This window comes from Lipotes vexillifer, unplaced genomic scaffold (genome assembly GCF_000442215.2).
Source record: "Lipotes vexillifer unplaced genomic scaffold, Lipotes_vexillifer_v1.1 scaffold1397, whole genome shotgun sequence".
NCBI lineage: Eukaryota > Metazoa > Chordata > Mammalia > Artiodactyla > Lipotidae > Lipotes > Lipotes vexillifer.
This window is the reverse complement of record NW_006794257.1, coordinates 67,650-80,151: the sequence shown is the minus strand read 5'-3', so window position 1 is coordinate 80,151 and position 12,502 is coordinate 67,650. Positions and strand designations below refer to the sequence as shown.

At 36.9% G+C, this 12,502-nt stretch overlaps 1 protein-coding gene across 2 annotated transcripts in view; it reads left to right on the top strand.

Annotated features, from left to right (window-relative positions):
- The window catches only part of ALCAM (activated leukocyte cell adhesion molecule), a 207,389-nt gene that overhangs the window by 176,307 nt on the left and 18,580 nt on the right, over positions 1-12,502 (top strand). The window contains exons 12-14 of one of the 2 annotated variants that reach the window (XM_007467093.1): positions 65-197; positions 2,525-2,563; positions 2,854-2,971. In XM_007467093.1, the coding sequence (XP_007467155.1) occupies positions 65-197; positions 2,525-2,563; positions 2,854-2,971 (290 nt within the window). The remainder of the gene's footprint in view (positions 1-64; positions 198-2,524; positions 2,564-2,853; positions 2,972-12,502) is intronic. The other variant, XM_007467094.1, reaches the window with a different exon arrangement.

The window sequence follows — 12,502 nt, the reverse complement described above, 5'->3', positions numbered from 1 at the left end:
TTGCTCTTTCCCATGTTTTTAATTCATTTCCATTTCTAAATCCATTTTCCTTTTCTTTTTCCAGACAGAGGAATCTCCTTATATCAATGGCAGGTATTATAGTAAAATTATCATTTCCCCTGAAGAGAATGTTACATTAACTTGCACAGCAGAAAACCAGCTGGAGAGAACAGTAAACTCCTTGAATGTCTCTGCTAGTGAGTATTTCATTTCTGGCATTAAAAATGTAAGAAAATTTGAAGTTATTCTTCATTAGTTTAAAATCTTCAATTCCATCTTCCTGTGCTGCATTATGGTAAGTTTTATTTATTTATTTTGCATTTGGTATCATCATCATAAGGTTCTTCTTTTTTTTTTTCCTTGTATCCATTCTTGTACAATCCTTCTCTTGACAGTTAAACCATTTCATGTTTTATGGGTCAGAGACTTTATCTTGTACAGGAATATTTCCAAGATCAACAGAGGATAAGGACTAAATTGCTCTTATTTAATCCATGTTTTGTGTTCAGAGTACAGATAATTCAAAGATTATCTGAAAACATTTCTGTAACCATTTTAATTTTGGTAAATTTTTAATTCCCCTTAATCTATTATTTTGCATTTCAATTCTTTGTAGTATTTATCCTATTCTTATTTTGCACAGGGATGCCACATGCTTAAAGTCATTCAGCAAGTTGGTAGTAAAACTGATATCAGAATTCCTGAAATCTAGTTTCAAAAATTGATGTTTTTGAATATCATATTTGAATCGTAGGTTACAAAAACAAACAAATGAGATTATCTCAGAGAAAGTGAAAAAAAAAATCTGTCAGTGCTGAAATCAAGGCAATGGAAACACCAGTAGCAGCTTCTTTATTTAATTTGAAATTATCTCTCATCTTCAATTCTGTAATTCTTTTCTTTGCCATGTCAGTCTTAGATCAGGGCTGGCTTAGAATGAGGCTCAGTTCTGGACAAGATGCTAACTGACCCTCCAAACCTTCATTCTTCAGTCAGTTGGAATCCTGTATGTGACATTAGCAGGATAGAGATATATTGGCTAGGAATTAGCTGGAGCTAGGAGAAAATAATTATCTAAAGATAATGGTCCTTAACAGAATATGACTAGAATTTAAAAGCCTTTTGGATTGACAGGAGAAAAGAACCAAATGAACATAACTCTAAAATAGGAGCACTGACTTCTCTGAATTCAATTCAGTGAGTATTGATTTGTCCTACCTAAAAAGAGAACTTATCCTTTCTTCCTGAACACAAGTCTCTCTTTTTATTCTAACCCATCGAGTAGTGGTTTTCTAGACCTTGCAGTGGTTTGATCAACATCTAATACCGTCATTTTCAAGTTCAGTGAGCACCGAGAAATTCCTATATAGTATGTATGAGGAGGGGTCTAGGAATCTGCATTTTAACAAACATCACTGGAAGTTCTGATGCAAGCCCATGTGCATAGAAGAATATTTATTTAGTCTAATATTAGATGATAATCCACCACAGTGACAACCCTTAACATGGCACGGCACTATCAGAGTCATTTGGAGGGCTTTTACAAGCATCACATACATTGCCCCTTCACCTCTGAGACGTCCCCAGTTTTTTGTTTGTTTGTTTTTGCGGTACGCGGGCCTCTCATTGCTGTGGCCTCTCCCGTTGCGGAGCACAGGCTCCGGACGCACAGGCTCAGCGGCCATGGCTCACGGGCCCAGCCGCTCCGCGGCATGTGGGATCTTCCCGGACCGGGGCACGAACCCGTGTCCCCTGCATCGGCAGGCGGACTCTCAACCGCTGCGCCACCAGGGAAGCCCACGTCCCCAGTTTTAACCTCCACCCCTACCACTTTGAGAGTGTCTCTAGTGGCAAATCCCTGACGCTAGAGGATAAAAATGAATTCTCCTCCACTGAGGTCAGAAAATTGGAAGAAAGTTGAGAAACACTACATTGAAGATTTCATACACTGCAACTTGTTTCTCTTACATAAGAAGTCCTATTGAAAGGTGGTAGGTAGGGCTTCCCTGGTGGCGCAGCGGTTGGGAGCCCGCCTGCCGAGGCAGGGGACACGGGTTCGTGCCCCGGTCCGGGAGGATCCCACATGCCGCGGAGCGGCTGGGCCCGTGAGCCATGGCCGCTGAGCCTGCGCGTCCGGAGCCTGTGCTCCGCAACGGGAGAGGCCACAGCAGTGAGAGGCCCGCGTAAAAAACAAAACAGAACAAACAAACAAACAAAAAAAAAAGGTGGTAGGTAGTGGGGAAGTTAACATGGATTTCAGATCAATACTACAGCTTGTCAGTTGTGAAGTTATCTGTGGTAGATTAATACCTTTGCAGTTTTAACTACTCTCCTTTCTTTAAAACAAGATGAATTTCTTTGTAGGGAAGTTCACACTCTATTAAATGTAAATTTTTTTCTACCCGTAGCTGTAGAATACATATTTCATCTTTGAGTATTTTTACATCATACTATAGTGGTAGAGGTGACTTTCATATATCAACAAATTTTGTTTTTAATTTCATATTAACATTTTTCATTTCAGTAAGTATTCCAGAACACGATGAGGCAGACGAGATAAGTGGTAGGTACTATGCTGCCGACTCTTCTTCCTTGACTATCCGCTCAAGATTTATGAAGTGTCATTGTATAAGTAATTTTCTTAGCTGTCACAATTTTGACTTGAATTAAAATAGCAAATGAGACAAGAGAGTAAGAATGCTAAAATTTTAATCCTTTAAAAGCACAAGTTTGCATGTTACTCTTAGTAGTGAGCCTCAGTCATTTTAAATAAGAAATAATAACTAGATTGACTTATTTTCACAAATGCTTGGCATTGTCTGTAATTGCATGGGCTTTTCTTTTTTGTTGTAGATGAAAACAAAGAAAAGGTGAATGACCAGGCAAAACTAATTGTGGGAATCGTTGTTGGTCTCCTCCTTGCTGCCCTAGTTGCTGGTGTCGTCTATTGGCTGTACATGAAGAAATCAAAGTAAGTTGTGGAAAAAAGATCTTCATTGTTCATTGACTTTCACTGGGAGAAAATACAGTGTGTTCATTATGCTCATTTCAGCTGGTCATGTAATTTCTATAATAGGAAAGACATATCCCCAAAATCAGGCTGATCATGTTTTGTCTTCAGCTCACTGTGACTATATTACCAAGACTGGGGACATGGCTTGGAGTGATTTCACCTGTGTCCCCTTATTTTTCTCAGTCGGTAGTCTGAATTCAATTATTTGATTTTTTTTCAATGCTTAGGTAGATTTTTAAAAGGCACATAGTGCCTAAAAGTCAGCCATTCTAAACAGTTTGGCTAAGGTTGCTGCAGATTAAGTAAAAGCAGTTAGTACATCCTGCAGGGACAGCCGGGTGTCTTTGCAGTGACAGGTCTGGCCAGCAGTGCAAGTGTTGGTGAGGTAGAGCCATCTTGTCACTACTTCTCTATTCTAGTTAGGTCACTTTGTTCCATAGAAGAATCTAATTCAGGGAAAAAGTCATCATTATGTTGTCTTGAGTTTTAAAACAATGATTAGACAAAGTACCAAGATTACTTTAAAAATGATTTAGATGATGTTTAAAGATTATTAGAGTCATGAAATAATACATATGGTATCAACCTCACAAATCATCTAACAGTGGTTTATAATGAAAATCCAGTTAACCAATGAAGATTCTTAACATACACACATGCCTAGTACTCCTCATTGCCCCAGCTCTGACCCTAGGTTCAGATGCAACTGGTCAGAGATGCAATTCTAGCATTGCATTTTTTAAAAGTTCCATTGGTGATTATGTGGTGTACCCCTGGTTTCAAACATGGGTTTCAAACTCCTGTATCTAGTAAATGAGGAAATTGAATTTTGCAAGGGGATATGTATAGCTAGTGGCAACTTTAGACTTTATTTTATATTTTCTTGATGCCTTGATATAACCCCTTTCAACAACTCAGGTAAGTTAACTTAAAAGAAAATCAAAAGAAAAAACAGACTCAATCAGATCCATGATCTCACCCTGTAAAGATACAAATATCAGTGAAGTAATATTTGAATGGAGCTGCCATCAAATGGAGGCAGTGGCTCAGAATTTTTAAAGTCACGTAATGTGAGCATGTACTGAGTTCTATTTCGTTCTCACAATCCATCTCTGAAGTAAGTACTCTTATTATACATATTTTACATTGGAAAAAACTAAGGCAAAGAATGGTTAATTACTTGCTTGAGATTACACAGTTGTAAGGGACAGAATTATATTCGATTTAAGGCAGTGATAGTTTAGAATCTTTGTGCTTAATTACTAGTTCTTATTTTCTCTCGTTATGCCTTACTTTTTCAGTCACATAAGGCAGAAACACATTGCTGTTGTGTGTTGTAGTTGATATACATGTCCACTCACACTAGGGCACAGTCAGTTCTAATCTTGGCACTTCAGTCCTCAATCTTGAACAGTCTGCACTATCACTTGATAACAAATGTGGGTTTTTTCTCAGCGAAAATTTTACCTACAAACACTTCATGTTGCTTTGTGCCCATGATTTCCATGGAAAACTTAGAAGATTACCTGTACTATGTAAAAGAAAGGAAGTGCAAACAGTTGCCCAGAGGTGGTATCTATCTTACAGAAATTCTCCTTCTGTGTGTGTGTTTCCTGACTATCAAAATCTTATCCTACCTTTATAATCCACAGTGAGGTGCTCACAAATCTAACAGCTTGGCCTCTAGGGTATTTTGGTTTTATTTATTTAGGGTTTCTGATGTACTCCAAAGTAATTTTATTTCTTAAAAGAATGAAAATAAAATTTCTCTGTATCCTGGAATTGAGCTGAAAAATAAACAGCAGTCCTCTACATTATGTTCAAATGAATGTTAAGTTCTTGGAGCTCCCCCAGCATCCTTAATCATCCTATTCTGATTGCCAATGTCTCATCATACCCTGTTTGTCCTTCTATGAATAGAAAAAAATTGTGTGTGGGGGGTTTTTTTTCTGTTTTTTTAGTTATGTCATTTGTCATTACCATATGGTAACCCAAAATTAAAATCATGGGTAAAAAAATGCTGGACATTTAGCTTCATAGTGTCTTTAGTTTAAGGGTTAAGACTTCATGAATTTCCTTTAAAGTACTTCATTAAATTAAGTGCTTATTTTACCATCTGACATGAACATTTGTCTAAATAACTGTTATTTAATTGAAAAGTGCACCAACTTTTCTAGTGTCAGTATTATTGGTAATCAAAATAATAAATTTCGGGGGCTTCCCTGGTGGCGCAGTGGTTGGGAGTCCGCCTGCCGGTGCAGGGGATGCGGGTTCGTGCCCCGGTCTGGGAGGGTCCCGCGTGCCGTGGAGCGGCTGGGCCCGTGAGCCATGGCCGTTGAGCCTGCTCGTCCGGAGCCTGTGCTCCACAATGGGAGAGGCCACAGCAATGAGAGGCCCACATACGGCAAAAAAAAATAATAATAATAATAAATTTCAATTCTTACCCCAAACATCAAAGTGTTTTTATTAAGAAGTTGCAGAACTTTTCAGATTTGCTAAGTGCTTCACATTCCTAACTAGTTATTCTTTCTACTGCCCTCTGAGATAAGCAAGCACTTTTGCTATATGAGTTATTGTTAACACCTGTGTCCAGAGTAAGTGCAGATTCATAATAAGAGCTTTCAGGGTAAGAATTGCTAAGTCTATTTTTGGGTCTACTATACTCTCTTTTTTTTTCTTCTAGATAACTTCACCTTTACAAATCAATATGAGAGTTTCATTTCTGTCTTAGCTTAATTCATCACCATTTTACGTGGATATGAGAGATTTTTAATAAAGATATGGTCCATACTTTTTCCGCAGATACCTAAAGAAATATACCCTTGTGTTTACCATCCTGCAAAATAACACCATCAACAATCTTAGTGAGTCACCCATTATTGCAAACAAATTTGAGCCACAATTATATTAGTTCTTTGCACTGGCAATTTTAAAAGTCAGTGGAGAGAGAAATGAGGGAAACAATCTTTTATGCCCAAGTAGAATTTAAGAATACATTTGTTAACATACCTAGTGGCTACTCAAATAACATGCACTCCCCATTCCACTAATATGAGATACATATTTTTATATCTATTTTAAATATGGAAAGGATATGCTTAGCAGTTGTGCTTGACACTGTGATATGGTATATTCATTGCAGAATAAGGGCTCATGATTCCTCTGCTCTTTTGATTCATATAACTGCTCACTGGAATTTTCTTTTTAATTTGAGATATTTTGATAGTGAGAATGGATGACTCCAACCATTTCCTGTGTATGTAGGGTATTAACTGACAGTTCCAGGCAAAAGTTATTAATTGACTAAACCCAGTTGTTTAACAGATAGGAAACATTAAAGACCTAGAGATAATTCAATTACTTTTTAAATTATTTACTCCCTTTCTCTCCATCCTGTTCTCTGAACATTGTTTTTATATCTGCAGGAAGTTGAATGTTACTATTTGAGTTCGAAATTCTCTCCTGCATATCTTATATTACAAGAACTAATGAAAAATTAAAAGAGTCAAAGATAAAGGAAAAATGTAAGGTAGCATGATGTAGCCACAAACTTATTCAGAACTGTATTAAAACCATAATTTCCAGGTTGGTTGCATTTAAGAGACCCTTGACCACCACCATACTTCTTATCACTAAACTGGAAGCAAGCATTAACCAGACATTTGTAATCTCAAAATACACATTGTGTGAATACTGGAAGTTTACCAAGAGATTTATCTTTTGCAACTGTGGAACTCATGACTATTTTCATGAAGTTTTTGTACAATATGTAGGCAATATGGAAGTCTAAAAATCACAAATATCTTTTGTCAGTTTTGCCTTTTATAATGCTTTACTATTCTACTACTGTCTTAGGAAAAAAAAAAAAACGACAGTCCTAAATTGGCAAAAGACTAAAGAAGACTGCCTATAACCCCCAAACTTCAAGAAATACTGTTAAATTAAGGCTTTCTAAAACCCTTCTTATTAGTATCTCTTAATATATGGAACAGGATCTTGCAAGAAAGTTGATTTTAACTGAATTCTATTTCCAACCAATACTCTGTCTAAAATCAAATATATGTTCCCATGAGGGAACTTATTCAGACTCCCTGCTGAATAAGTTGAAAATATGGTGCTGAAGGACCATTTATAGCACATTTTGAGTGACTTTCCTCATTTATTACTATGTAAGCATCTTCTTCTCTTTTTGTACTTTTACTCAAATCCTCAAATTTTAATAAGGTAACCATATTTCATAGTATCTAAGGCTCAGTGAGTGTAATCTGCCTAAGATAACACATGCAATATCTTATTCCATATCCCATATAAACTTTCAAATATATTTTGCTGCCTCACCAGGACTTCTTTGGAATTAAAACTTCGTCTCTGACTTTGATTGCCTGCTGGTATTTAATATAGTGCTGGGGGTGGAAGGGTGTGCTCTCAAGTGCAGGGCTGATGTGGCCTCTCACCTTGTATTAGACATCAAGCTAATCCAAGTTTTCGTTTCTTTTTCCTTCCCTACCCATAGCCTGGCAGGCAGCCAAAAGAAGGAAGAAAAGAAAATGCCCCATTATTCTATTAAAGCATAAATAACAGGGGAGACTAGAGGGGAAATAAGATAATGTGGAAATGCTGGAGTCCCCCTTTAGTCAATCACAAGGCTATTGGCCACCCAAAGGGCAGAACCATTCATGGCCCTGCCCTCTCCTACTACATGTGAACTGAAACATTTCCAGAGGAAAGAGATAGCATCAAAACATAATGTTTTCAATTTTTATCTCTTCTAGCATTTCACTTTATTTTTTTTAAATTTCATGTGTTTGGTTTAATTATTGTTTCAAAGGTGAAGGGAAATCCTGTTCCTCAAGCATCTGCCTCTGCCCAGGCTGTGTTAGCACATTACCCACCTAAAGGAAACACTTTGAACGATGATGCTGAATACATGCCAGTGGCATCCTGCTTTCATACATATTCAGTACTGTTACATTTATTCTGATCTACTGATATTTTACATAATGGTGGTTCCCATATTTACTATTGCCCAAGTGAAAGCCATTTTCTCTTTTTCACTAAGGACATTAGGAAATCTATTTTAGTGGAGAGTTTCTTTGGAGAATCTTAGAAATGCTAAGGATATCAAATTGAAACTTGTAATAAGTCCAACTGTTTATTCTTCTTTGTTTCCTTCTTCAAACCCAGAAACTGCTGACAACTGTCTCTAAGATGCAGTGGTTAGAGCCCTCCTCTCCTCCTCTAGCTCATTATTAAGCTTGGCCCAGGAGGAAACTTACTTTGCTGAGAGCTGTGACCAGGGAAGAAAGAAAAATAACTATTCTCATGGGTATGACCCTAATTACCTGCACAGGTATCAACGGCCGGTTTGCTGAAAGTGGCAATTCCACACCGCCAGGGTCCCAGTCTTAAATACCCATAGTCCTGGTGCCCTTCTGTGCTGTGTCCCAGGCATGCTATAAATTAGAAATCACAGAAAATGCCCCTCTAAATGAGGAAGTGATAATAATTCCTCATGTTGCCTCTGAGTTTTCAAGTTTGTTATACATATGCCTACACTTGGGAAACCTAAAGTCTTATGAACTCTTTCATGTGTGAATTATTTTACATGGGTATTGTCTTTATTTTCCAAATATACATTTCTGTTATAACACTTTCTGTATCTTTTCAAATGGCACCACATTCCAAGATTGTGATGTACTGGTTATGTCTGCAACTCCTATCCTCCTTCACTTTTCCTATCTCCTTCATCCCCCCTCTAACCGATTTGTTAGCTGAGATATAATTGATGTACAACAATGTATAAATCTAAGGTGTACCACATGTTGATTTGATACATTTATATACTGCAATATGATTTCTACTGTAGCATTAGTAACACCTCCATCCAGTCTCTTAGCAACTCTGAAGCATTAAAATAAAGGCACACTGGGCTTCCCTGGTGGCGCAGTGGTTGAGAGTCCGCCTGCCGATGCAGGGGGCACGGGTTCGTGCCCCGGTCCGGGAAGATACCACCTGCCGCGGAGCGGCTGGACCCGTGAGCCATGGCTGCTGAGCCTGCGCGTCCGGAGCCTGTGCTCTGTAACAGGAGAGGCCACAACAGTGAGAGGCCCGCGTACCGAAAAAATAAAAATAAAAAAGGCACACTTAGAAGACACCACTAGATTAGTTCCCTACTTCCTTTCAAGGAGATCTAGAAACAAGTTTATGGTACTGGGGAAAATCTCACAAAAAAGTTTAAGAATCTTCTAAAAAGTTATTTAAAAGCAACTTGAACCCTTAATAGCCCTGCACTTACAGAAATAACACAGAAGGGGAGTTGAGAGCGAGGACTGAACTCCCTTTGGCCACTCAGTAGCTATGTGGCCTGGGCAGCTGTCCATTACTCACCATCAGTTTTGTGAGTCCCTGTCACCTGCTGGGGGCTTTCACATACACTATACATTTATCCTCACACCAACCCTGTGAGTAGATCCTATTGTCCCCTATTTACAGAAGAGCAAGCATCTTAACAGGAGGGACTTGTCCAGGGACTTGCAGCTAAGACTTGACACATGAGGATGAGAACCCAGACTCACTGACCCCAAGGTCAAGACTCTTCTCTCTGACTCACTAATTACAGAGTCTTCCAATATTAATTTGTTGTGATTCTATTATTTAACTTTTATCTCATTTTAAAGTTATAAAAAAAAGCTGACTGATTGAGAACATTTAAGACAAATAGCTATAACAATTTTTATTTTAACCCAAGTGCTCGTTCTTTATAAATGTCTTAACCTCATCCCTCAAATCAGTTGACTGAAAAAAAAATGTTGAGTGAAAATATTGCTAAAGGGAATGTTTTAAATAAGTTTTTGTTCTCTTCCAGTAGTAGATGGAAATCTAACCTGCTTTCAGATCTCTGAAATTTCCCCAAATTAAAAAGGACACTTCCATAAAATTATCTTATTTTTACCACATCAACCTCAAAACTGAGCCCAAAAGTAATCAGAATAATTTTTAGAGGCTTTTCCCTGCAAGAGAGAGTGGACTCTCAATAACAAAAATGGAGAAATTCATTAAAAATTCCAAGTAAATCTTATATACATAGACTCAGTGAATACCCCTTCCCCCAGCAGCAACACTATTTTTATTTCTATTTGGTACATTTCACAGTGGTTAACACTTAGCTTATTTGTATAACTTGGCACATCGCTGGGAAGGACTGCTGGAGCTTGAATCCTGGTTTTGCTACTTGCTAGCTCTATGACCACAAGCAAGTTTATTAGTCTCAATGTAAAACAGAGATATCCTAAGGCTAAAATAATTTAATACCTATGCGGCACTTAGAACAGTGCCTGGCACATTAAGGCATTATAAGAGTGTTAGCAGTTATGATTTTGGAGAGTGAGATTAAGAAAAGAAGGGAGATTGTTTTTACTTTTGTTTTGTAACTTTAAAATAAGAAAAATATCAGTTTGAAGTTACTCAGCTCTTATTCTACAAATATGTTTCATGTTGCTCTTAACAAGTGCTTTTTTGTAATTCCAGACTGAGAGCAGAGATTCTTAGCCTGATTTTACCTGACAGATATGCTGAAAGATATTATGATTTGCCCTGAATACCACAGAGTTCCTTCGAGGGAATTCTAGTCACTCCCTTCCTCTGAATACCTCCTTCTTTTGTTTGATAGAATTTGGTAAAATCACAGAAACTACTTTTCATCCCTAGACAAATACTAAATCCACCTAGAAAGTAAATAGTATTGGAAATGGAAAAGGTATCCAGATTCTCATTGTACTTTTTGCCTGGTTCTTTCAATCCCTGGCCATGAGGATCATGCTTTAGCTTTTCGCTGTATAATGTTTTTATATTAAGGTAAAACTCGCTTACATTAAATATGCAATTAAATCTGTTTTGATAAATTTATACACCTTTGTAACCATTACTCCAGTCATAATATAGAGCATCCCATCACCTCAGAAAGTTCCCTTGGAATTCCTTCCTGTCCAGCCCTGCCATCCTTTTTCCCTTAGGCAACCACTATGCTGATTGTTATCACCAGAGATTACGTTTTCTTAACCTGGAGCCTAATATAAATGGAACTATACAGAATGTACTCATATCTGGCTTCTTTCCTTTAACACAGTGTTTCTGAGATATCAATACATGTATTAATGATTTAATTGTTTAGAATTGCTGAGTAGTGGTCCGTTGTTAGAATATATCACATTATTTTAATCCATTCTCTTATCTATGGACACTTGGATAGTTTCCAGCCAGTATGGGCTGTCATGAATAATATGGCTAAAACCAACTTTCTATATAAGCATTTTTTGTGGGCATATGTTTTCATTCTCTTGGGCAAATACCTAGAAATGGAACTGCTAGGTTGTAGGGTAGATACTTGTTCATGAGAAATCGCCAAACAGCTTTCTCAAAGTAGTTGTCCTATTTGCAGCCCCACCAGCAATATATAAAGTTTCATTTCTTTTACATCTTTGCATAAATTTTGTGGTGTTGTTCTGTTTAATTTTAGCCATTCTAGGAGGTGTGAAATGATATCTAATTTTGGGTTTAACTTGCATTTCCCTGAGACCTAATGATTTTAAGCTCCATGTACTTATTGGTTAGCTTCTTTTGTACAGCGACTATTCAAATCTTTTGCCTATGATTTTATTGTTATTTGTCTTATGTAATTGCTCTGTAAGGGTTCTTTACATATTCTATATCAAAAACCTTTGTTATATATTGTAAATATGTTGTCGAAGTCTATGGCTTGATTATTCTTTTCTTAATGCTGTCTTTTGACGAGCAGAAGTTTTTAATTTTGATGAATAACAACTTACCAATTTTTTCCTATGATATTTACTGCTTTTCGTGTCCACTCTACAAAATCTTTGCTTATTCCAAAGTGGCAAAGATATTTTTCTATGTCTTTTCCTAGAAATTTTATAGTTTTACATTTGAGTATATATCTGCTATTTTGTGTGTGGTGCAAGATAAAGTTAGTTTATTTGCTTGTTTTATGCCATATATATATATATATATATATATATATATATATATATCATATACATATCAAGTCATTCTAGCACCATTGGTTAGAAAAACTTCCTTTTTGGCCTTGGCACATTTGTCATCCTCATCTTCCTCATCATCATCATAATAGTCCTTCAACTTTGATGTTCTGCTTGTGTTAGTAATTTTATATCTTTGTGTTTCCATATAAACTTGAGCAACTTGTTACTTTCTACCTCACCCCCCAATTTTTAAAGCTTTGTGGGACTATGGTTGCTTTGAATTTCTAGATAAGTTTGGGTATACTTAACATCTTAAAAATATTTAGTCTTCCAAACCATGACCATCCTATATATCTCCATTTACTTAAATATTTTCCATTTTTTCTTAGCAATATTTTATAAATTTTAATGTAGACATTTGATATGTCTTATAAAGTTCATTCTTATGTTTTATGTACTTTGCAGCTATTATAAATGCAATTATTCTGTG